The sequence below is a fragment of the Oryctolagus cuniculus genome, chromosome 3 (genome assembly GCF_964237555.1).
Source record: "Oryctolagus cuniculus chromosome 3, mOryCun1.1, whole genome shotgun sequence".
Lineage (NCBI taxonomy): Eukaryota > Metazoa > Chordata > Mammalia > Lagomorpha > Leporidae > Oryctolagus > Oryctolagus cuniculus.
The window spans coordinates 58,472,967-58,495,669 of record NC_091434.1 but is presented as its reverse complement, the minus strand read 5'-3'; the positions used below and the strand labels follow the sequence as shown (position 1 = coordinate 58,495,669).

The 22,703-nt window shown below is 38.3% G+C and overlaps 1 protein-coding gene across 7 annotated transcripts in view; it reads right to left on the bottom strand.

Annotated features, from left to right (window-relative positions):
• PDE1A (phosphodiesterase 1A) overlaps positions 1–22,703 on the bottom strand; it is a 372,031-nt gene that overhangs the window by 76,852 nt on the left and 272,476 nt on the right. For all 7 annotated transcript variants that reach the window (XM_051849383.2, XM_051849382.2, XM_008258812.4 and 4 more), the window contains one exon: positions 4,772–4,954. In XM_051849383.2, coding sequence (XP_051705343.2) covers positions 4,772–4,954 — 183 coding nt within the window. The remainder of the gene's footprint in view (positions 1–4,771; positions 4,955–22,703) is intronic.

The following is a 22,703-nucleotide window of genomic DNA, read 5'->3' as shown; positions in this document are numbered from 1 at the left end:
ATTCAGAAAGAAAATACTGTTCTTTCCATTCTGTAATAGTATCCATGAAATATTTTTATTAATCAGGGATTTATTTGATCTTTCCACCTTTTGATGGACAACCAAAATGACGTAAATGAAATAAAAGAACCCCCTCCATGGGTTCATATAAAAATCAATGCAGTAGCCACTTGTGTAGAAATAGCATAGGCTTCTGTTTAGGACTTTGATAGCTACATGGTTCCTCCACAAAATCCTAGGAAGAAACAATTCAACTGATTAATCATGTTCCTAAACTTTTAGAAAAAGTTAGCCTATTACTAGATTAACTTGTGCAACTTCTCCCACCACAATGCCTGTGGAAGACATTAATCTTTTTCAAGTCAATGAACCTTATAGTAAAAATCTGTGAGCCATGTTAAATAGTTTCTAAATAAGGGCCATTTTTTAAAAACTAAAACCAAGTAATTGATCATGTCTAATTTTAATCTTCTTGCATGTTCAGAATTAAAATATTGTTTAATTAGATCTCTAGCCTACGCTTCCTTAATCAACTATTTTCCCAATTTATCCCAGAGACACTGTTGCTTTAGTTTTATGTTTATTTTAAATGATTTTTATAAATCATTTCTGGGTGTGGGTGATCAGAGACAAAAAAAAAATTTATTCTTATCCCTCTTCTAAGATTTCTGAGCAGTTTATAAATAAAAATATATTAATTATAGCCATTAAGATAGGTATAATTATTCTTACTTCTTACAGAGCAAGGAAACTACTAATCCCATGACAAAAGATTTAGAAAGTAATTACTGTCAACAGTGGGTGTTATTGGTTTTTTTTTGTTTTTTGTTTTTTTGTATTTTTTTAAACAACTAGACTTTTCTATTTTTCTAGTCATTTTTACTAAATGGAGAAGGTGCAAGGAAAATGGAAGGGTAGCAAGTAGGGTAATTTTCAATATGAAAATCAGGAACAACAAAACATTTAATTCACATTAAATCAGTTTCACTTCATGGTATGAAAGGCAGCATGATACAGCAAAAGAGAACACATGCTTTGAATCACAAGTTAGCCAGTCACTAGCTGTGTGACCTTTGGAAAGCTATTTAATATCATTCATTTGTAAAATGAGAATAATTATAAGCTTTTTGAAGAGAGTAAGTGATATAAATGCCTAGGTTAATCTAATAAGTACTCAATATAAGAGAGCCATTATAATCATTACTTTAATTATTCTCATTAGTCTGTAGCCAATACCATTGGTTCCAATTCCTACATTGTTCAGAGCTCCCTGGGCTCAGTGGGAAAATGTGATGCTACTGAGTTTAGAGTAGGTTGAGCAGTGATTTTCAATGTACTTTTCCATCATATGGAATATAAAGAAAGAAAAAGAGGATTAATTTTCCAAAGAGGTAGACAAACATTTCTATTATCATTACCTTTCTAATTGTATAATCAAGAATAGAATTCTAGGGGACCCATTGTGGCACAGTGGGTTTAGCTGCCAACTACAACATGAGCATCCTGTATCAGAGTGTGGGTTTGAGCCCTGGCTACTGTACTTCTGATCCAGCTCCCTGATAATATGCCTAGGAGAGCAGCAGAGGATGGCCCAAGTCCTTGGGTCTTTGTCATGCAAGTGGGAGACCCAGATTGAGTTCCTGGACCTTGGCTTCAGCCTGGGCCAGCCCTGACGGCCCTGGCTATTTGGGCAGTGAACCAGTGGATGGAAGATCTTGTTCTCTTGTGTCTCCCCCCGTCTCTGACACTTTGCCTTTCAAATAAATTAAATCTTTTTTAAAAAGATTTATTTTATTTATTTGAAAGACAGAGTTACAGAGAGAGGTAGAGACAGAGAGAAAGGTCTTCCATCCACTGGTTCACTCCCCAAATGGCTGCAATGGCTGGAGCTACACCGATCTGAAGCCAGGAGCCCGGAGCTTCTTCTGGGTCTCCCATGTGGGTGCAGGGGCCCAAGCACTTGGGCCATCCTCCACTGCCCTCCTGGGCCACAGCAGAGAGCTGGAGTGGGAGAGGAGCAGCCAGGACTAGAACTGGTGACCATAAGGGATGCTGGCACTTCAGGCCAGGGCATTAACCTGCTGCACCACAGTGCCGGCCAAATAAATTAAATCTTAAAAACATAAAATTCTAGGATGAAAAATTAGACATAAGAAATTAAGATGGAAATTCATGACAACTGAGCCTAGAATCAGGGTGAGTGTGGGAAACACCTTAATCCAGTTGCCTTACACTTCAGTCATTAGACACATTACAAGCTTCTGAAAAAAAATAATGATTTTCCTAGGCTCCCACAGGTTATGAAAATCAAGCTGATAATATGGTATTTTACTTCTTGAAAATTTTCTGTAATTATAATATATAATTTGAGAAACTTTTAAAAACCCCTTTTGTGCCAGATACTGTCTGTACTAGGCGACAGATTATTTCATGGAAAGCAAGGGAAATATGACTACATTCATAGGGGTTTATAAAAATGATGAAGAGAAAAATATACCAGGGATGGTCTCTGATGAGAAGCAGTGGTTAAGTGCTATAAGGTAGACCACTGGTTGGTCACAGCAATAGTGAGAATCAGCACAGAGGGTGATGAGAAATTCTCTAGAAAATCAGAGTCAGCCCTGTGTCAGGGTCGGGAGAACTACTTCTGTCAGGGGGATAGCAGGATGAAAGGTTCCAGGGCAGGACAGAGTTCAGCAATGTTTTTGGATTTGAAATCGGCTGGCATAGATGTTCAGTCAACAATGATGCCATCACAGCGAAGCTACAAGGTAAACAGGCTATTCAGGCAAGGTCTGTGATTAAGGGAAATGGAAAAGCATCGGGTGGTCTGGGAGTGACAGGAGCTAGTTTTTATATTAAAACTGTGTGTTTAGAGAAGGTGAATGAAGAAGAGGGGAGCCCACTTAAAAAGCTGCTGTCATACTGCTGATGGCATGATGATGGCTTAAAATCGGGATACAGGACCTAACAGGAGGAAGTGAGTAGATCTAGGATACTTTTAGATAACTAATTGCCAGCCCTTACTGAGAACTTAAATCTTGAGAGGAATAAGCCATAGACTTCAAGAAAGATCCCTAATTTGCAGGATTGAAGATAACTATTTTTTAATGTTCCAGGTACACCTGTCTCATTATTTTTAGGCACTTACCATTGGAGATCCACTAGTGATAAAAACCGTTCACTTCCATATATTCTTAGTATCTTGATTTCCTTAAGATTGCTCATTAAGTTACCTTTGGAACATTCTGATATTTTCTAGAGACTTTTAAAGGAAATGTGTTTTACGGAGCACGTAAACATGGATATTTAGGATGTGAGTATACTTTATGGCATTCTTCTTAACTTTCTCTTGGAAAGAATTGGAAAATCAGTTTGTATTTCTTCTCAGTTTGCCAAGTTCCACATTAACAAAGAAGACAATATAAATATTCCGTCAGCAAATCCAACATCAGCTCTTCCATCTGTGATGCTCTTACTGACCCTTTGAAATACTGCTTAGAGCTTTAAGATTTGATGCCAGGGGGAAACCATAACTCACGCACTTGCCGAAGCTGTTCTTAAAAGCAAGAATATAATTAAGGAAACTTCCTCGTCAGCCTTGCCTCCCTGCCTCAGACTTCTGGTCCTACCTGGTCCAGAACTCAGGTGGTTAATGCACCATTAGGAGTGGTGATCGCATCACCAAACTGCTCAAACTACTTTTTGGATACTTTAATCTGAGCCAATTAGATAAGGTTAATAAATTTGCAAAATAATTTGAATATTCACTCTGCTGTTTTGGGATACAACCAAAAGCCAAGATACTAGCAGCTGTGTGTGCTAAGGTTACATCTTTAAATCTCACAGTATGCACTGCCTCCTGCAATGCATTCTCATTTGCATTATAAAAATACCCAAGTGTCTTTCAATTGTTCTTTTGAAAGACAAATGTTAGTTTGTAGTGTTTTAGAGGTATTGCCGTAATATATGAGAGGATGAGAAATGATATGGTCTCACTTAAGTTTTAAGTATGTGGACAAAAAATGTTTTTCTATTCCTCAATTTCATTAGTTTTTAAAATATTAATACAATTTTGTAATGTAATTTAATGTAAATTTGCAATATAAGGAATTTCTGATAATTTTTAACTTTGTCAAATATAAGATTGTTATTTTTGGATCTTTTTATTTTTTCAGTTCTGAAACATGCACCTAGAAAAAATAAACCTTTCTTTAGAGCTTAACGAACATAAAATTGAGTCATGTTAACATGCATTTTCACAACTGAAACTCTTGTAATTTGACTCTGTGTTCTAGGGACCAATGAATACCACTTGTTTTATTGACAGAAATGTTGAAAAACTCCTCTAAGTTGAAATTAGAGAAATCTCCTTCCATGATGGAAAGATGATTTGAAGATGGTCTTTTTTTTCTTCAGAACAGAAAAAAAGGCCTGCATAATTTTGATATATAGATTGTTACCCAGAGTAGGATTTATTTTTGAGATGTTATATTTTATTCATATGTGTTAGAGTTGTTTTTAAATAGTTATTTGCAAAGGCTCATGTGAGAATAATGGTTATTCAAAACCTTTTGCTTTCAATCTTCCTGCCAACTTGATACGTTCAGAACAAGGCATTTTTGTTATAGTAGATTCATTATAAAATCCCTAATCTGGTATAATTATGACTGTGCCTTTCCTCATTTAAGACTTATTTTAACTTTGGTATAGTGAACATATTTGCGGCCTTTCAAACAGTATTATCTTGAGATACTAACAGTGCACTTACCTTTCCACAAAAATTCCGGCTTGAACAGCATGTACAATGCTTCGGAATTTTGGTTTTTCCTCAGGTTTCTTTTTCACCATCCCCATTTTCCGTGTAAAGGTAGAAGCCAACCAGTCCCGGACTTCTGAGGGGACTGAGTCTGTCTGAATGTCGCTGAGCTCATCTTCGGTGTCTAGCAGCCGTCTGCCAAAGTTCAGATTCAACATCAGAAAAAAAGTGAAACTAGTAATAGATTTAAAATAAAGATATCTGTCTCTGACCATTATTTATATGAGCTATTTAAAGGAAAGAAGTGAGGTAACATTTCAAAGCTCTTAATTTCTCAATATCATCATTTCCTGGAAGCAAGAATAGACCTGTGCATTTGAAGCTTTTCAATGATACCAGTCTGGACATATAGACTACTAATGTCAATAGTATGCTATTCTAATAATTGATCAAACTAGGGAATGAGAGGGAAGAGGATTCATAAATACATGTCTGTTAAAGGAAAGGACTACAGCAAATAGAATAAAGGGGTTGAAACTATGCAGAGCTATTTCCAGGAGCCTTTCAACAGAATGGAAGCATGCTTTGCTTGACATAACGCATTGCTGTCGGTACCACTGACACCAACATGGTGGGCGAGCCCAATGCCAGTACATATGCAGCTGCCAGAGGCACCTCTGTCTCCTGTACCTAAGGAGAGGATGATAGCGCATCAGGAGCACAACACAGATCTCTGCTAACAGCACAAAGTCCCGGCTCTGTCTCACTGACAAACCACACATCCTCACAGTAGCCCAAGTGCAGGACCCCACAGGTGTGTAGCAGTAAGACTTCATTAGTACTTTATGGTCCACATGATCCTTTAAGGAGGGTTAGAAGCTTCTTTGGCCGAAGCTATTACTGAATTAAATGACGTTAACTAATCTTTGTGAGGTGAAAGTCGCTGTTCCTTGGCATACAGTTTAATGGCCCTACTTCTTTGGCTACTTATTTGGGAGAAGCTGGTATTTGTTTCAATGGGAAGCTAGAAACAGAAAATTTCAGAGGCAAAATTGGGTGTGTTTGCCAATTTTTCTATTCAAGTGTGATACTAAAATCAGTTTATAGCTTTTTTTGCACTTTGTTTTTGGCTAAAATTTTGTTACACTTGAGTTTATAGCATCAAGAGTAGAATAAAGGAATCTTTTTCAAGTCAGAAAGTACTATAGGGGACGAGATTAGAGACAAAATTATTTTATAGCATGAGTCCAGCAAAGATGCCTGTCCCCACCCATCTGCACCTTGGGTGCACGACGACGACAATTTCAGGAGTAATGGGGAGCCTTTCATTTCTCCAAGACCATACTGGGAAGTGTCAGACTTGTCTTTCTACTTTACTATAAACAACCACATAAAATGTCTTAAATGGTGAATGGTTCTCCTTCTACATATCTATCCTGGAAGAACAAATAGAAAGATCATCACTTTGAGCTAAGAGCTTACCCCCAACCACATTCTAGCTAGGGGTTTCATAGTGGGCACTGGGGCCTTTGATCTTCATGATACAATGGTTTTCTACTCATTTACCCCATGCCCTGTAATGTGTGAGCCTTTCTTCATATAAAGAAATCACAACAATCGGGAAATAATTTTATCAGTAGATCTTGAGTAATGCAGAATCACTCTAGAACTATGTAGGTGGGCCTCATTGAATCCGTTGAAAGCTTTAAGAAAAAAAAAAGCTCCCTAAAGTGGCAGGCAATCTGCCTCTAGACTGCCCTCAGGATCCAGACTGCAGCACCAAGGCCGGAATTTCCAGCTGGCTGCCTTGCCTTGCAAATTTCAAACATGCCAGCCTCAATAAAAACAAGAGCCATTTCTTTAAAATAATCTCTCTCTCCCCTCTCTGTGCCTACTTGTTCTTCTAAGAAAGGATATTTTCCCCACTCATGAACACTCTGTGGTAACTCTCATGTGGGTTAAAAATCATATGGAAGATAAAAGTTCAACTGTCTGTTAATATTTACAGACACTATCAATCATATTCTGGTCTTAGAATATGGTAAATGTTCTATTAGCAACTAACTGCCTTTTTAGCTTTTATGAATCTAAACACTGTACTCTTTAGATACTGAAATATTATGGTCAACCTATGAAGTAATTAAAAATTGAAAGAGAATAATCCCTCTCATATGGCCCTTATATTCTAAAGGAAACAGAGCAAAAAGAAATTAAGGAGGGTGACATTAATGAAAATAATTATGAGAAGAAAGTCAGAGAACATATGGGGAAGTCTGAGGAAAGACCTCCCAGACAAAGGGGAAAGCAAGTGCAAAGGTCCAGAGACACTGTCAGTATTGGTGTTCTGAGAAGTAGAAAGGTGACCTGCTTTCCTCTGCACTGCCTTTTCCCCTACCCTGTGTCTTCCTCCTTCTGAACACTACAGGGATCCTCAAGTTTATTTAACCATGCTACACAGGGCTAGAAGAAAACTACAGCATAAGGAACAGTCATCCTGAATTTTTGTGGATAAATAATTATCATAAACAATTTTCCTATATATTTAAGATGTGAACCATTTTAGTACTTTAGGTGATGACACTAAAACGTAAAACTGTATTTATATCATTTTTGAAATACATTCATGCAGCTGGGATAACAGCACAAGATCTCAAACATTAAAATTAACTTTACTTCCCACTCTAGAGCAGGATTGATCTTCATCCCAGTTAGTGGGGGAAAAGTGTGCACCATTGTTGATGCTGTGAGTACTATTAAAATTTTGAGAAATGTACCACGTGAAAAAAATAACTGGTGCATTTTCCTTAGGGATTCTAAAATGCGTTATTCAGAAAATAAAGATATGGAGCACACGTGTAAAATATTATCACTGCTGACCTTTGAAATACGCTTCCACTAGTGTTTGGCATGACTGTTTTGTTAGTCCCAGTGGGGTCAGCAAAGCTGAAAGTGAAGAGTTCCTAAATACGGGCCGTGTGTTGATGGGGGAGCAGCAGGCTGTGAAACCTGACCCTGCACTCAATGAGTGATCAAATAATCTTTGAGAGCTATTTATACTCCAGATTTTCTCTTGAAATCAGATGATACAACTCCCCAAGGGCTTATATTTTGAACTAGAAGTTTGCAGGGGACGGGAAGTAAAGAAGGCGGCAACCACGGAAGGAGAGGTCATGGGATTTTGACTCTTAAGATTACGTCAGTGAACATTTCTGGTCACAGTGGGCTCTTGGGAAGTGGTTACAAACATGTAGGTACAGTTATTTCTATGCAAATCAGGCCTATAATGGTACCTACCGAGTGTCACAATTTGAAAGCTGGATGCAGTTAGGAGAAACCAGCTCCTCAAATTTGAAATTTTCTTTTCCTGCATTCCTATTCCTGTAAGGGCACATTGCAACAGGCACCTCTTTCAGTTCTGCACCTGACATTTGGTGAGCCCAGGGCAGAATCACTTTGCTCCCAGATATTACAGAATCAATGTTTTACAGTTATTTATCAAGTGAACAAACTACTATAGGTTCTGCCCTTCTACCTTTTAATAGGTTTTCTAAAAGGCTGGCAAGTTGAGTTTAGATTGGCTCCTGGTGTGACACTGTTGGGTGAGCTGGCGCTGCCTGCCTGTGTACATTTCCCATCATGGGGTAGGCCCCACACAAAAGCAGGAGGGGACTGTGCCCCCAAGTGCCACTTCCATCAACCTGCCCACCTTGGAAATGGGTTTCCTGGTCATACTTCAGGATGAGGGATGCAAACCCCAGTGATGTTCTGAGCCTCTTCAGGAAGGAAAACTGAACAAGAGGGCCCATTAACACCTAGGAGACTGGCTTAGGGACCTCTGGGCATAGAATTCTGAGGTTTCAGCACCTACAGTATGGTAGATAATCCCAGGAAGCAGAGCAGGTAACTCCTCCTAGCACCTGGGAGTGGGAGAGAGGCAGACAGAACCATCACTGTGATGAGGGGCACATACTGTCAAGCACCCTGAAGCTGAGGTGGCATCCAGAGAAGTGATTCTACTGGCCTAGGGCAAACATTGGTGCTGAAGTCATAGGCTGTAACCACCTTGCAAGACAAACCCTTCCAGTATGGCTAGGAGAACTGAGAGGCTGATCTTTCTGCAGCACAGAAGAGTCCATTAGTAGTATGTTACTTTAACAGATGTCTGTAGTCTGACCCCTGCCCCAATAAACAAAGCACAACAGGACATTAAAGGCAATGCCCATCTTTCACTCTTGCTTCAGAACTCCCTGAGGACAGATATAGAGGACGATACCATCAAACTTTATTGCTTTCTTACCATGAACCAGACCAGGGGAAGATTTAATTGTCATTATTGCCTGTATTTTGCCAACACATTGAAGCACAGACTCCTTAAGTGATTTGCTCAAAATCATACAATGAGGAGTAGCTATGCTACATTTTGAACTCTAATAACTCTCATTTTGGAGTTTAAGTTCTTAGCTGCTACCCTTTACCTCACATGGATGCTTGTCTTACTTCTCACCCAGATTAACCTCATATTCAGAAAATAATAACATTACTAGTCTTTACTTTCCCATCTCTTTAGAAATTTGGGGTTAAAAAATAATTTGGGGCAGCCACATTCCATATCTGAATAACTGGATTTGAGTCTTAGTTCCACTTCCAATTCCAGTTTCTTGATAATGCACAACTTGGGATGCTTCAGGTAATGACTCAAGTGGTTGTACACCTGCCATTCATGGGTGACAGGATTGAGTTACCAGCTCCTGGCTTCAACTTGGCCCAGCCCCAGTTGTTGCTGGCATTTGGGGAGTGAACCAGGAATGGAAAATCAATGTTTATTTCTCTTAGAAAATTTTTAAAAAACTTAGAAATTAATCTCAAAAAAGCTTAAAATGTTTTCTTCCATTAGGGAAGTTCTCACTTGAAGGAAGCTTGAATTTATTTTCTAAGTCTGTTGAATCATTCTAAGTAAATGTATGTATATAGCAAAATTTCAGAGTACTTTGAAGTATAATAAATTAAATATCAGGATGGAAAAATGTAATACTTTTGATATGCTATTTTTACTTGTGATTAACCTACTTTCTGAGTCATAAATACGTTTGAATGAATTCTTCCAGGCCATCACCAAAGCATGTTTATTTATTATTTATTCCCTGTCTTATTCCAAAAAGTATTCAAAATGGTAGTCTCACAAAGCCATTTCAACATCTTGTTTGGCAGTTTCTTTGCTTTTTCTGTCAACCTGATGGCTTTGTTCAATGTTCCTTCTAGTTCTGTTAGTCTAGTTTTTGTTCGTTTAGCTGTAAAACCATTGTATGTGAGTGACCACGAAGACTGAACTTTTGGGTGGAGAAGTCAATTACGCTGACATTAGCTCTGTTTCCAAGAGGTAAATCTTGACTAGAATGAGGTTGACTATGATAGTATTAAAGTTGGATGCCACGTTCTTCAAATGAAGGCCTAAGGAGGGCATGGTGCCTCCTCTGTTCCCATCCAAGGAAGAAGAGGTTGAGGTAGGAAGGCACTGTCCCTCAGGACAGGTAGAAAGGGTCCAGAAGATGTTGGTGGCAAGGACTGTGAAAGAGCCAAGATACTTGGAGGACTGAATCAAGATTGCATTTTTGGAGTCAATTGGAAAGGGAAATGGGAAAGGAGTGAGGCAGAAAAGTACCCTAGGCCTGGCTGATGACTCTTGGCTTCCCACCAGGAAATTATCGTAGCTCAAAAATATCTTTGAAAATATTCCATTAGGCACCCAGCCTAACATTCCTCTAATTACCACACTGTTGATTAATAAGCATCCGCTGTGGTTAGAAAAAACTGCCTCTGCAGTCTTATCCCTCGCTTCATCACCTATTAGCAATGTATTCTTGGGAAAATATTTCATCTGTGTGTGAGACTCAGTTCCTTTCAGTACAATAGAGATGATAATAATAGCACCCTGGTGGCAGGTTCATGAGGATGAAATGGACAAATGCACGGACAGCACTGAGAACAGCATCTATCACAATGCAAGCCCTTGGTCAACATCACCTGTGGGGATTAGTCTAAGCAGGCATCCTTTTTTCTGAAGGGTGGAAAAAGGAGGTTATTGAAGGGTTGGAAGTGCTTGACATTGTGGGAAGAAGATGGTCAAAGCAGACTTTGGGGAGCCAAAGAATATGAATTCTATGGGTTCTAGGAAGGCTGTGAGTTCTCAAAAATAACTTTTATCAAGTGGAACAGAAATTCACAAAGGCAAAAGCAAAATAGAAATTGCCAGGGTCTGAGGAGAGGAAGAAATTGAGAATTACTATTTAATGAATACAGATTTGTTTGGGATGATGGAAAAGTTCTGGTGATGGATCATGGTGATCCTTACACACATTGTAAATATGCTTAATTCAAATTGTATACTTAAAAATAGTTAAAAATTGAAGCAGCCATTTGATGCAGTGGTTAAGACACTGTTTAGGATGATGACTGCATCCCATATGGGAGTACTTGGTTAGGGTTCTGGCTCCACTTTTAATCCAGTTTCCAAAGCAGCAGATGATGGCTCAAGTACTTGGGTTCCTATCATCCATGATGAAAATCTGAATTGAGTTCCAGGCTCTTTATTTTGGCCTGACCCTGCCCTGGCTGTCAAATATAAACATAATCTTGGGTCTCAGATTTTTTTTTTAAACATTCAAGTTTTTGCAGTAGTTAGGTGTTAGCCCAGATGAAGAATAGCCATTTTTGTTTATTTTGATGCATATGCTATAATGTTAACATATTCACTCCAACCCTCTACTCCCAACTCCCTACCCGTGGGTGAAACCTGGAGGACAGAAAGATCCCAGTGCAGGACTGCCTGGTGTGTGTTTAGACAGATGGGCTTGAGAGGGTCTGATGGATTTGAGTGACTCTCACTAGGTTGATGGAGATGGATTGCAAGAAAAGAGAAAGCAAACTGAACCAGCGTATATTTTCAACAGGCTTGCTGATGGAATATAGAAAGGAATGGGGAAATATACTTTTAGTTAATGAGGGAAAAAACCCATACTTGATACTTACTCAAGAATTATCTGTGTTACTTAGCTTCATCAAAGAATCAATATGTTCTGTGGGCTACCTTGGAAACTTAATGAAAATCTTACCTTGTTGTATAAGAAAATAGGTTCTGAATTCTAAATAGCTAATTTAGAGATAAAACATGTTAGGGGGACTGGTGCTGTGGCATAGTGAGTAAGGCTTCTGCCTGCAGTGCTGGCATCCCATATGGGTGCGAGTTTGTATACCAGCTGCTCCACTTCCAATCCAGCTCTCTGCTATGGCCTGGGAAAGCAGTGGAAGATGGCCCAGGTCCTTGGGGCCCTGCACCCACGTGGGAGACCCAGAAGGAGCTCTTGGCTCCTGGCTCCAGATTGGCATAGCTCTGGCTGTTGCAGCCAGTTAGAGAGTGAACCAGCAGATGGAAGACCTCTCTCTCTTCCTCTCCTTCTCTCTCTGTGTAACTCTGCCTTTGAAAACAAATAAATAATTTTTTTTAAAAAAAAGCACTGGCTGGGAGGACCATAAGGTTACCAAGATGCTGCCGATAGTTTATGTTTGATATCACTTGTCAAAGTGACATAAATATTAGAAATGTTATTCTGCTTAAGAAAAAGGCTAAAGATAGACTCCATGCAGTAACAAAGCTTTGATATCAGCTGGCCAACACTATCATTAAGGACTTACGTTTCCTTCATCTTTCTATGTCATGAACTTTAGTATCAGGTTTAGCTTTATGTTTGTGGCAAGATGGCTATTTTGGTTTCAAGCATCATACTCAGTACAACAATAACTTTCTCTACATAGGAAAAAGCTTTTGTTAATACGTCTATCAGTCTTCCCTTTATGCAATGTTCACTGGCTGGGGAAATGGGCTAGTAACTGGTTTAAATCATTTAGGATGCACTCAGTCTAAGCCTGGGTTTGAGTTTTGTCTCGCCTAAATATATTAGACTTGAAAATTTGAATAACTAAAAAATTGTTATTTTGACAAGGAAGGAGAGCAGGTTGAAAGTGAGATTTTTCTATTTAGGTCTGAACTCATCTCTAGTGCTTCACAATTGTATAATCCTAAGCAAGTCAATTAATTTATGCCTCAAAGTTAATAATGTTAGTGTAAATAGTATAAGTATCTAGTTTATAAGATTTTTTAAAAAATTGTGTGCAATTATATGCAAAGTGCATAATGTTTCAAAAGATTTTTCATTGCTACTCATATAATTATAAAAGAATAAGATTTAAAATATTCTCCAAATCTAGGAATATTTATATTATTGATTCAAAATATCACAAATAGTGAAGTTATAGAGCTTTCTTGTGTGTCATTTCTCAAAAGATCTGGTCAGATTGTTTTTTTTCCCTTTTCAGTGTTGAGGCTGTTTTTGAAAGTTTGCAGAAAGTAACATACCACAGATGGACAGAAAATGTGAAAACCAACCAAAAGGTATTGCAACTTTTTCTAAGCCTGCCTTTCACACTTCATCTTTAGGGTGAGAACAGCCTACAAACACAGCACTCCAAAACAGCCACCTCTCTCTCAACTCATACCACAAAAATGGGATTCATAAAAGCCATAGTCTGTTTTTTCATGATTCACTGAGCTCCCGCAATGTCTCAGCACATTTCTCAGAAAATGGTTTCTTCAGGATCTCCTCCAAACAGAAACAATCTCAAAAACCAAGAACCTGTGTTTATAAACTTCCCCTAAGTGAATGATAAGTAGCACCTTCCTATCACCCTCCGGGTGTGCCTAGGGTAGTTTGGTAATGAGCAGGTCCTCACCAGTCCCCCTGTGGGGACTGTGGATAAAACAGAATTCCAGAACAGAAGTGGACTGGAAACTTCCTACTCCACGTGAGAAAGGCAATGATGGGAGAAAAATCTCTCGCCCAGATGTTAATCATCAGTAGGAGTGAAGCCAGGAAAGGAGTTGCAGAGCTGCCAGCTAAGGACTTTTCTCAACATCCAACGCACACCTCAATTCAGGTCTTTCTGCTGGTGGTTGTAACATAATAAACATTTTTAGAGAATGCATCAACCATTCTCAGTTTTTAGGCATGTGATTCGAATAGAATTGAGCTTCTACCTATCCTACCTGTCTCATGAGATGCTTGACCACTGAACTTGTGTGTCCAGTTCCCTTGGACACAATGACTGGTTGAGGGATGAGCAAATTAGCTATTGAGAACCAATGAAACATAATAATATGTTAGCTGGAGCCTCTGGGAAAGAAAACCTTTCTCCTTCCTGGCGGTTTTGGTAGTGTGCATATGCAAAGCTTGAAAATACTGCCACCATCTTGCTGTCATTCCAGGCATCAAAGCAGGCTACTCCCAAGCAAGCAAAACATAGAAGTTGCTCTGTTGATAGTATTGTGAACTGAATTTGATCTGCTGATATCATTTGTGTTCTATGTTCACTACCCATCAATATTTGGGCAGAGGAAGCCAATGAATTCATTTTTTCTATGTTTGCTTGATTGGCTCTCTGTCACTTACAATTAAAATATTCATGAAGATTGCTTTTTAGTCCAGTTTTTTCCTTCTCTTTACCCTGACTCTGATTGTCAAAGGAGCATGCATGAGTCATGCACCAACAAGTATTAACCATAAAGAGTTTGTGCTTTCTGTCACCTTGACCTCCCCAAGTTTTACAATCCATTGCTGACACTTTGACCATAACTATTATAGTACCCTTTACCTGAGATGAGGAGCTGAGTTTAAAATCAAATGCTAACTAGTATAACATAGCATTTGGTTATGCACTAGTTAGCTCCATCGTCATACATATTTCTTACCTACACTATATCTCTCTTTTCCTAGAAATTTTTCCAACGATAATTCTTGACCTAATCTTTCTATGAAAATGTTTTTTTTTTTTTTTTAATTTTGTATTTTATTACAAGTCTCTTTTTAAAAACTATCTCCAGGGTACAAATATATCAGTCTTGCATCCTAAAACCAGCATGAACAAAAACAACAAACAAAAAGTCTTCAAGTACATGTCCCCATCAATGGAATGTTCTATATCTGCATTTTCCTTCACTACCAACTTCTTCAAAAATAGTCTTATTAATTTCTCCATGTAGGCATTCCCCAATAATTCCTCATACTACCAAAACCTGGCTAATGGCTTTTTATATTTATTGAAATTGCATGTCAGAAGCATCAGGACTTGCTAACTCATCCATTAGTTCTCCCTGTAGCATTACTTTCCTTTTTTAGTATCTAAAGTCTGGGCTAATTTGGCACTGCATATGCAAGGTGTCTGGGCCTCTTAACTTACAAGGCCTAAAGCCCACCAGATTATTATCAAGCCCCTTCTGTCAGGTTCTATTTGCCTCTCAATCAGCAAAATTAGTTGTGGCTTAGACAGCACCTTTCTTGGGTCCTCTAATAATGACTCTGTCCTTTGTTCTAGACCCTGTCTAGCCCACCTGGGTCTCATTACTTTGTAATAATAACCTCTACTCTAACATCAATGACTCTACTCCCAACCTGTGTGTACTGATGGTCCTCTCCCCCACTTAATGTTGTATGATTATTCAGAATTTCTCCACAGACAAACCCCTCTACCTGCAAAAGTTGAGTGGCCTTTCTCCCGGTCTTGGCTGGGATCAGCTTTAAACCACATCCATCAAACAATCCTCACAAGGGTCCAGAGACACCCCCCCCCCCCATTTCCTCTCCTCTATAAAATCCTTTCATTACCTGGTTAATGCCACTCTTAGGATCATCGGTTGCTATTCTCACCCTGACTTGTATACTACAGTGTCTGCTTAAGTGTTTACAGCAGGTGATAATGGAATGAACCAAGGCCTTCAGCAACCAGGCAGTCAACCAGATGCCTCTCCATCCATACATGCCTGTCCCTGCAGAGCCCCAAGATACTCCCAGCAGGCCCCTGTAGACGACGTCCCCAGTCAGCAGGAAGTAGCCAGAGAGACTCATCGTTACCCCCTTTCCTATCATCAAAAGTCAGGATGGTAGCTTTGGGATCCGCATGGAGGAAAGACCTATACTTCCAGGAATGGAAAGTTCCTACCTGTACTTCCGGGGAAGAAAAGTCCTTGTCAAGGTCCCCGCAGGTACCTAAAGGTCAGCCAATGAGGATCAGACCCACCTCAACCTTTAACCCCCACGCCCTGAATCTATAAAAGGAGTCCTCCCAAACTCTGTTGTGCGACTTCCCCGGCCCCCACTCTGTTGGGACCGGGGAACCTCGCCCGGGAGCGGAACCCCAATAAAAGTTTGTGAATTAATTGATTCGTTACGTGCCAGACACCTTGCAGCATATTCTTAAGATAAGCCTGCTTTTGAATCTCCTCTTTCTAATTTCTTCTATGGTACCTCGATGCTTAACTTTAAATACCTGGTTCTTTATAACTACCTGTGTGTCTTTAAGTGCCTTGCATTACACAACCCATTTGACATGTTCATCCTTTCCTTTGATTTCAATTATTAGTGCTCATAGTAACTCATTTTGATAGGGAACTCAAGAGTTTTAAAGCCTTAATCATTGTGAGACAAACTAACACTTCAAAGGTCAGAAAGTATTTTCCTTCATAGAAGCTTTGTTTTTACCTATGGTACAGACTGCTCTTGTTTTTATGAAAAATATTTTGAACAGGCCTTTGAATTTCCCTACAATAAAGAGAACTCTCTGGCACATAGAAAATTCAGATAATGGGATCCTAAGAGGTTAAAATTATTGGAGCAGTAATAACATATAAGGTTTTTGTTATGAGCACAGGCACATTTAAAGGACTCTGTATCCTTTAGAAAACTATTAGATTGTACAGTTTTGTCTTTTTTTTTTTTTCAATGTATTGACCCTGGGAGATAAATGCACAACTTGACATTAATTTTGATTGCCATCTTCCTTTATCTTGGTCTTGGATCTTGAGATTCCAAATTCAGAATAGGAAAACATGTTAAAAAGGACTCTCTATAGGGCATGATAACCTTTTCCTGAGAGTTGGGTATCAAAACTTAAAGGGTACAGAGGGGTTTTTGTTAGGGAATCTCTATGAAGAGGTTTGAACTATGGATTCTGAAAGCATACATCAGTCAGTTCTTTAACAAGGGGCAGAAGTCAACTGGGGATGTTTTTATATAGATGTGTACCTCTGTATTAAGGCTTCTTTCTGTTTTTTACACTTAGTTTTTGCTTGTTGGTAACTTGAGTCACCTGCCTTCATTTACTCAGGATCAAAAACTACTCTCGGGAAATTATTTAATACCCCCAATAAGTATGAATTATATATCATTTTTAAAAGATTTTATTTATTTGTGAGCTAGAGTTACAGGGAGAGGGAGAGACAGAGAGAAATGTATTCTATCTGCTCGTTCACTCTGGAAATGGCTGCATCTAACGGAGCTGGGCCAATCCGAAGCTAGGAGCCAGGAGCTTCTTCCGGGCCTTCCATGTGGATACAGGGGCCTGGACCATCTTCTACTGCTTTTCCAGGCTGTTAGCAGAGAGCTGGATTGGAAGAGGAGCAGCCGGGACTCAAATCGGTGCCCATATGGTATGCCAGTGTCACAGGTGGAGGCTTAACCTAATGTGCCATAGCTCCAACCCTGAATTATATATCTTGATGTTTTATGTTTCACAGAGATATTTATATCTTATTATAACAAAAATCATGACTATTTAACTTTTACTCTGCCAGTCAGTGTGCTACATTTAATTCTCATGTCAATCCTATCAAGTGAGCATTCTCCTTATCCTTATTTTGTAGAAGATAAAGGCAGAGATTAAAGATGTTAAGTAATTTGCTTCAAAACAGGGAGTATTGAGTTCCAGGCTTTAAACAACCCACTCTTTCTGAATACAGAGTCTATGCTCAAAACATGGTAATCATAGGAAAGATTGTTTCACATTAACAAAGCTTGAAATTGTGTTTTAGGAGGTGTTTTTGAGAATAATATCAATCTTTGAAAGTGTACCTCCCACTCAACTGCCTACCCTGCTATCATGAGGCCAAGGATGCTACTTTGCTTGGCGGCTTCCCAATTTAAATAAGAACAATCAAACAGATTTTTTTTTTTTTTTTTGGCCACATGTTTCTGGATTACAACTGTGCAACTTTGAAAAACAATAGCCTCTAGGGATACATTTGAAAGAAGGACTCCTAAAATATTGGCATTTGCATATGAAAATGTCTTTTAAAAAATCAACAGTCATATTCACTAGGGAATTGTGCTATGATCTTCACAAAGAAAGTCAGGATTCAATTTCTATCAAACTCTTATTTTTCTCACCAAAATCATCTTTGGGAGATTTTTTTTTAATGTGTTTTCTTAGCAAAGTCCTGCAGCCAGTAAGGAAGAGTATGTGTGTGTGTGTGTGTGTGTGTGTGAGAGAGAGAGAGAGAGAGAGAGAGAGAGCAGTGAATAATTTCTGTTTAATCCTGCTTAACCACAAATTGATCTTTTTCCCAGTCTAGCCCAACTTTTAAACACCAATTCTCTGGAATACTTACTGAATATTTTTTCTAAAAAAGTGACTTTTCCATTAAAAACACCTCAGAAGTCAGTAGCTTTCTCAATAAAGTTTAAAAGGAAACAAAATGCTTCTTGCTTCTTTTTAGAAAATCTTTGTTTTCCTGATATTCTTATATACATATTTCCACAGAAACATTGTCAGTGTTCTACTGTGTGTCTTACTACATATAAGGGAAATCAAACCACATTCAGTGTCTTTCCTCTAAAATTTCTCAAATTGCATTTTGATCATAAAATTAAAGCTCCTAGAAGATTCAAAGAAGTTACCTTAGGTCAAACCAGTAGTGTGATGGTAAATGTTTAACAGGCTTTCTAGAAAAAAAAATGAGTTCTTATTTGTAGCACTTGTCATTTTCCATAGGGCATATACTCCTACAGTACCCAGTTTCAAGTTACTAACATGACATTACTGAAGACAGAATTGGAAGGAGATGCAACAAAATCCATACACTACTGGGTTTGATTACCCTAATGGCATATGAGATGTCATCCAAACTTGCAATACATCCATACATCCCTGATGTTACCTATATGTCCAATGCAACAAAAGGGATGAGAAGAGAACCATGTTTTATAGCCAAAACTCTACATTCATACTGCCAAAGCCTAATCCCACTCGTCAATGTACTCTATGTTCCCTTGGATAAACTACATGTCTCCTCTGTGACTCAGCTTCTGCACATATTAATTCTGATTAATATTATAAAATGGTAATATTAATCATAGGGCTGTTATCGTGTCTAAATGAAATAATACATAGGAAATACTTGAAAAAATTGGAACATATTAAATCCTTTGTACATATTTGCTATTACTTTCCCAGGATTTACATTATCAAGTATTGGTATGTTTTTACATTGTTATCTAAATCTTTCATAGGTCACTGAAAACCATCATGTTTTATAGCAATTTCCTGACAAGAATCAGGTATTGAGAGAAGAATCTAAATGAGTCATAGGTTAATTTCTTGTCCCAGTTTTCACTAACACTTCATTCCATGACCTTTGGCAAACCATTTACTTCTACGAGCTTTAGTTCACTCATTAGTAAAATATAGAAAGTAATAATCACTCTGTCAACTTCATAGGATTGTGGTGAGACTAATGTGAGATAATGAAACTAGGAGCCCTTTGAAGATAGTACAAATGTGGGAAATTATTAGTCCAACTAAAAAATCATGATACCATGAAAGCATTAAAATAAGAATGAAAAGATTTATGTCTTTGGAGTAAAAATTGAGAATGATGTGGTGTTAAAAGCTATTAGGTTGGGGCTGGCACTGTGGTGCAGCAAGTTAAGCATTGGCCTGCAATGCCAGCATCCCATCTGGGCACTGGTTCCAGTCCTGGCTGCTCCACTTCCCATCCAGTTCTGTGCTAGTATGCCTGAGAGAGTGACGGAAGATGGCCCAAATCCTTGGGACCCTGCACCCATGTGGGAGACCCAGAAGAAGCTCCTGTATCCTAGCTTCAGCCTGGACCAGCCCTGGCCATCACGGCCACATCAGGAGTGAATCATTGATTGGAAGATCTTTCTGTCTCTCCTCCCTCTATAACTTTCAAATAAATAAATCTTAGGAAAAAAAAAAAAAAAGCTAGCGCGCTCCATCATAAGGATTAAAATTAACTTCCTACCATGAAGCAGATAAGCATTGTGCTTAACTCTCCCCCCCAACAAAACAGCTAATTTTAAATGAAAAATGACTATAGTTTTAGTGTACTATATGTTTAAATGAGTTAGAGATCATGGGGAACTAAGTTGGCAAAACAGGTATGGAGTCATAATTTTCTGGGAAAGGAATATATCAGAAAAAAGGGGAATGAAAATACCATGAAAGAATCTATCAAACGAAAGATGGAACACATAGACAAACCAGATAGTTAGCAATATGCCAATATAAAATGAATGATATGAATGTGTAAATATGCAGATAATTGTAAAGGTAACTTTTTAAGTTTTATACACAAATGCAAAAACATCTGGTTAAGGACAGCTCGTGAGCAACACAGAGCACATGAGACAAATGAAGGAACAAAGAAATTGTAGGAACATCAGGTTCTTAATACATGCATTTTGATCTTTGTTAATTTACAATAACTGTGTAAAGGGGAGAGCATGATGATACAGTGAGTTAAGATGCCTTTTGGGATGGCTGCATCCCTTATGGGAGTGTCTAGGACTGAGTCCTGCCCAGTTATTATGATGCAGCTTCCTGCTGATGTACCTGAGAGGTAGGAGATGATATACTTGGGTTCCTGCCACCCACAGGAGAAACTCAGCTGGAATTCCTGGCTCCTGGCTACAGCATGACCCTGCCCCAGTGTTTCAGGCATTTGTGGAGTGAACCCGCGGATGGAAGATCGAGTTCTTGTCTCTCTCTCCCTCTCTCTCTCTAAATATCTTTTCCATATTTCATTTTCAGGCTGTGCCTTTGCTAGTGAAGTGAGTTTCTTGTAGGAACAATATCATTGGATACTTTTATTTGTTTTTAATCCATTCAGTCAGTGAATGTTTTTTAACTAGGGAACTTAGCTTACCTATCAATAATAAACTTGGATGTAATTAATGACAGTATTGTCATTTAAAAAAATTCTGTTTACTTTGAGTATACTTTTTTTAATACTTGTTTTCATGATTGTAGTTAGCTTTCTGATGCTTCCATATGTAGGACTTCCTTAAGTATCTTTTATAAAGACCAGACTGCTGCTGGTGAATTCCCTCTGATGTTTTGTCTTAGAAAGTCTTTATTTCTTCTTCATTTATCAAGGATAGTTTTGAGGAGTGTTGGATTCTTGGTTAACAGATCATTTCTCTCTGAACTTGGAATGTATCATTTTGCATCCTCTGAAAAAAATCTGCGTTGTCAAATGGGTTCTCCCTTAAATGTGACTTGGCACATTTCTCTGGCAGATTTTAGAATTCTCTTTTTGTGTTGTATTCTTGAGAGTTTAACTATAACGTTGCACAGTGAGATCTTCTCATGTCTCCTTGGAGTCTTGAGGGCATCGGTATGTAGACTGATACCATACCTTAGCTATTATGAATAGTGCTGCTATAAACATGAAGTACAGGTATCTCTTTCATATTATAGATTTTGTTTCTTTTGGATATAGTCTCAGAAATGGGATAGCTGGGTCACATGTTAGATATTACCTTTAGTTTTTTTTGAGGAACCTCTATACTGATCTCCATAACAGCTTTACTAATTTATATTCCTATCAATCGTGTATTAGGATTTACTTTTCTCTACATCCTCATCAGTTTTTTTAATTTTTCATCTTTTTTACTAATAGCCATTGTATTTGAAATGAAATACCTCATTGTGATTTCTATTTGCATTTCTCTGATGACTAATGATACTGAGTGGTTTTATCCATGTGTTTGCAGATCATTTGCATTTCTCTTTTGAAGAATACCTATTTAAATTCTTAGCCTATTTCCTAACTGGATTGTTTTGTTATTAAATTCTTTTAGTTCCTTATATACTCTGGATATCAGTCCTTTATGCATTCTGTTGATTGCTCTGTTGATTTCTTCCTTTGTATACCAGATCTTATTTGAATAAAGTCCTGTTTGTCTAATTCTGCCTCTTTTTTTGCTTGTGCTATTGCTGTCTTATTCAAAAAAACACATTGCCTTTGCCAATGTCTTCAAGTGTTTTTCTTTAATAGTTTCACAGTTTCAGATCTTTTACTTAGATATCTGTTCCATTCTGAGTTGATTTTTATAAAAAGTGAGAGGTGTAAGAGTTTTGTTTCAAACTTCTGCATATGGAAACACATTTTATTGAAGAGATTTTCTCCAGGAATATTCATAGTACCTTTGTCAAAGATAATTGACTGTAGATGCATGGATTTATCTCCAGGGTTTCATTTCTGTTCCATTGGTCTATATGCATGTTTTTATGCAGTACTATGTTGTTTTGGTTACAATAGCCCCATAGTATGTTTTAAAACCCAATATATTATGCACTAGCTTTGTTCTTGTTGCTCAAAAATGTATTTGGTATTCAGCATCTTTTGTGTTTATGAATTTTAGGATTTTTTTTTTCTAATTATATGAAGATTTTGATGAAGATTGCTTTGGGTGGTATGGACATTTAATCTTTTTCTAATCCATGAACATGAAAGTGCCCTTTTTTTTAACATCTTTAATATCTTTCATTAGTGTTTTATAATTTCATTGTAAAAGTCTTTCACATCCTTGGGGCTGGCACTGTGGCGTAATAGGTAAAGCCAATGACTGCAGTGCCAGCATCCCTTAACGTCCTGGCTGCTCCTCTTCCGATCCAGCTCTCTGCTATGGCCTGGGAAAGCAGTAGAAGATGGCCCAAGTCCTTGGGCCCCTGCACCCACGTGGGAGACATGGAGGAGGCTCCTGGCTGCTGGTTTCGGATCAGCTCAGCTCCGGCCATTGTGGCCATCTGGGGAGTA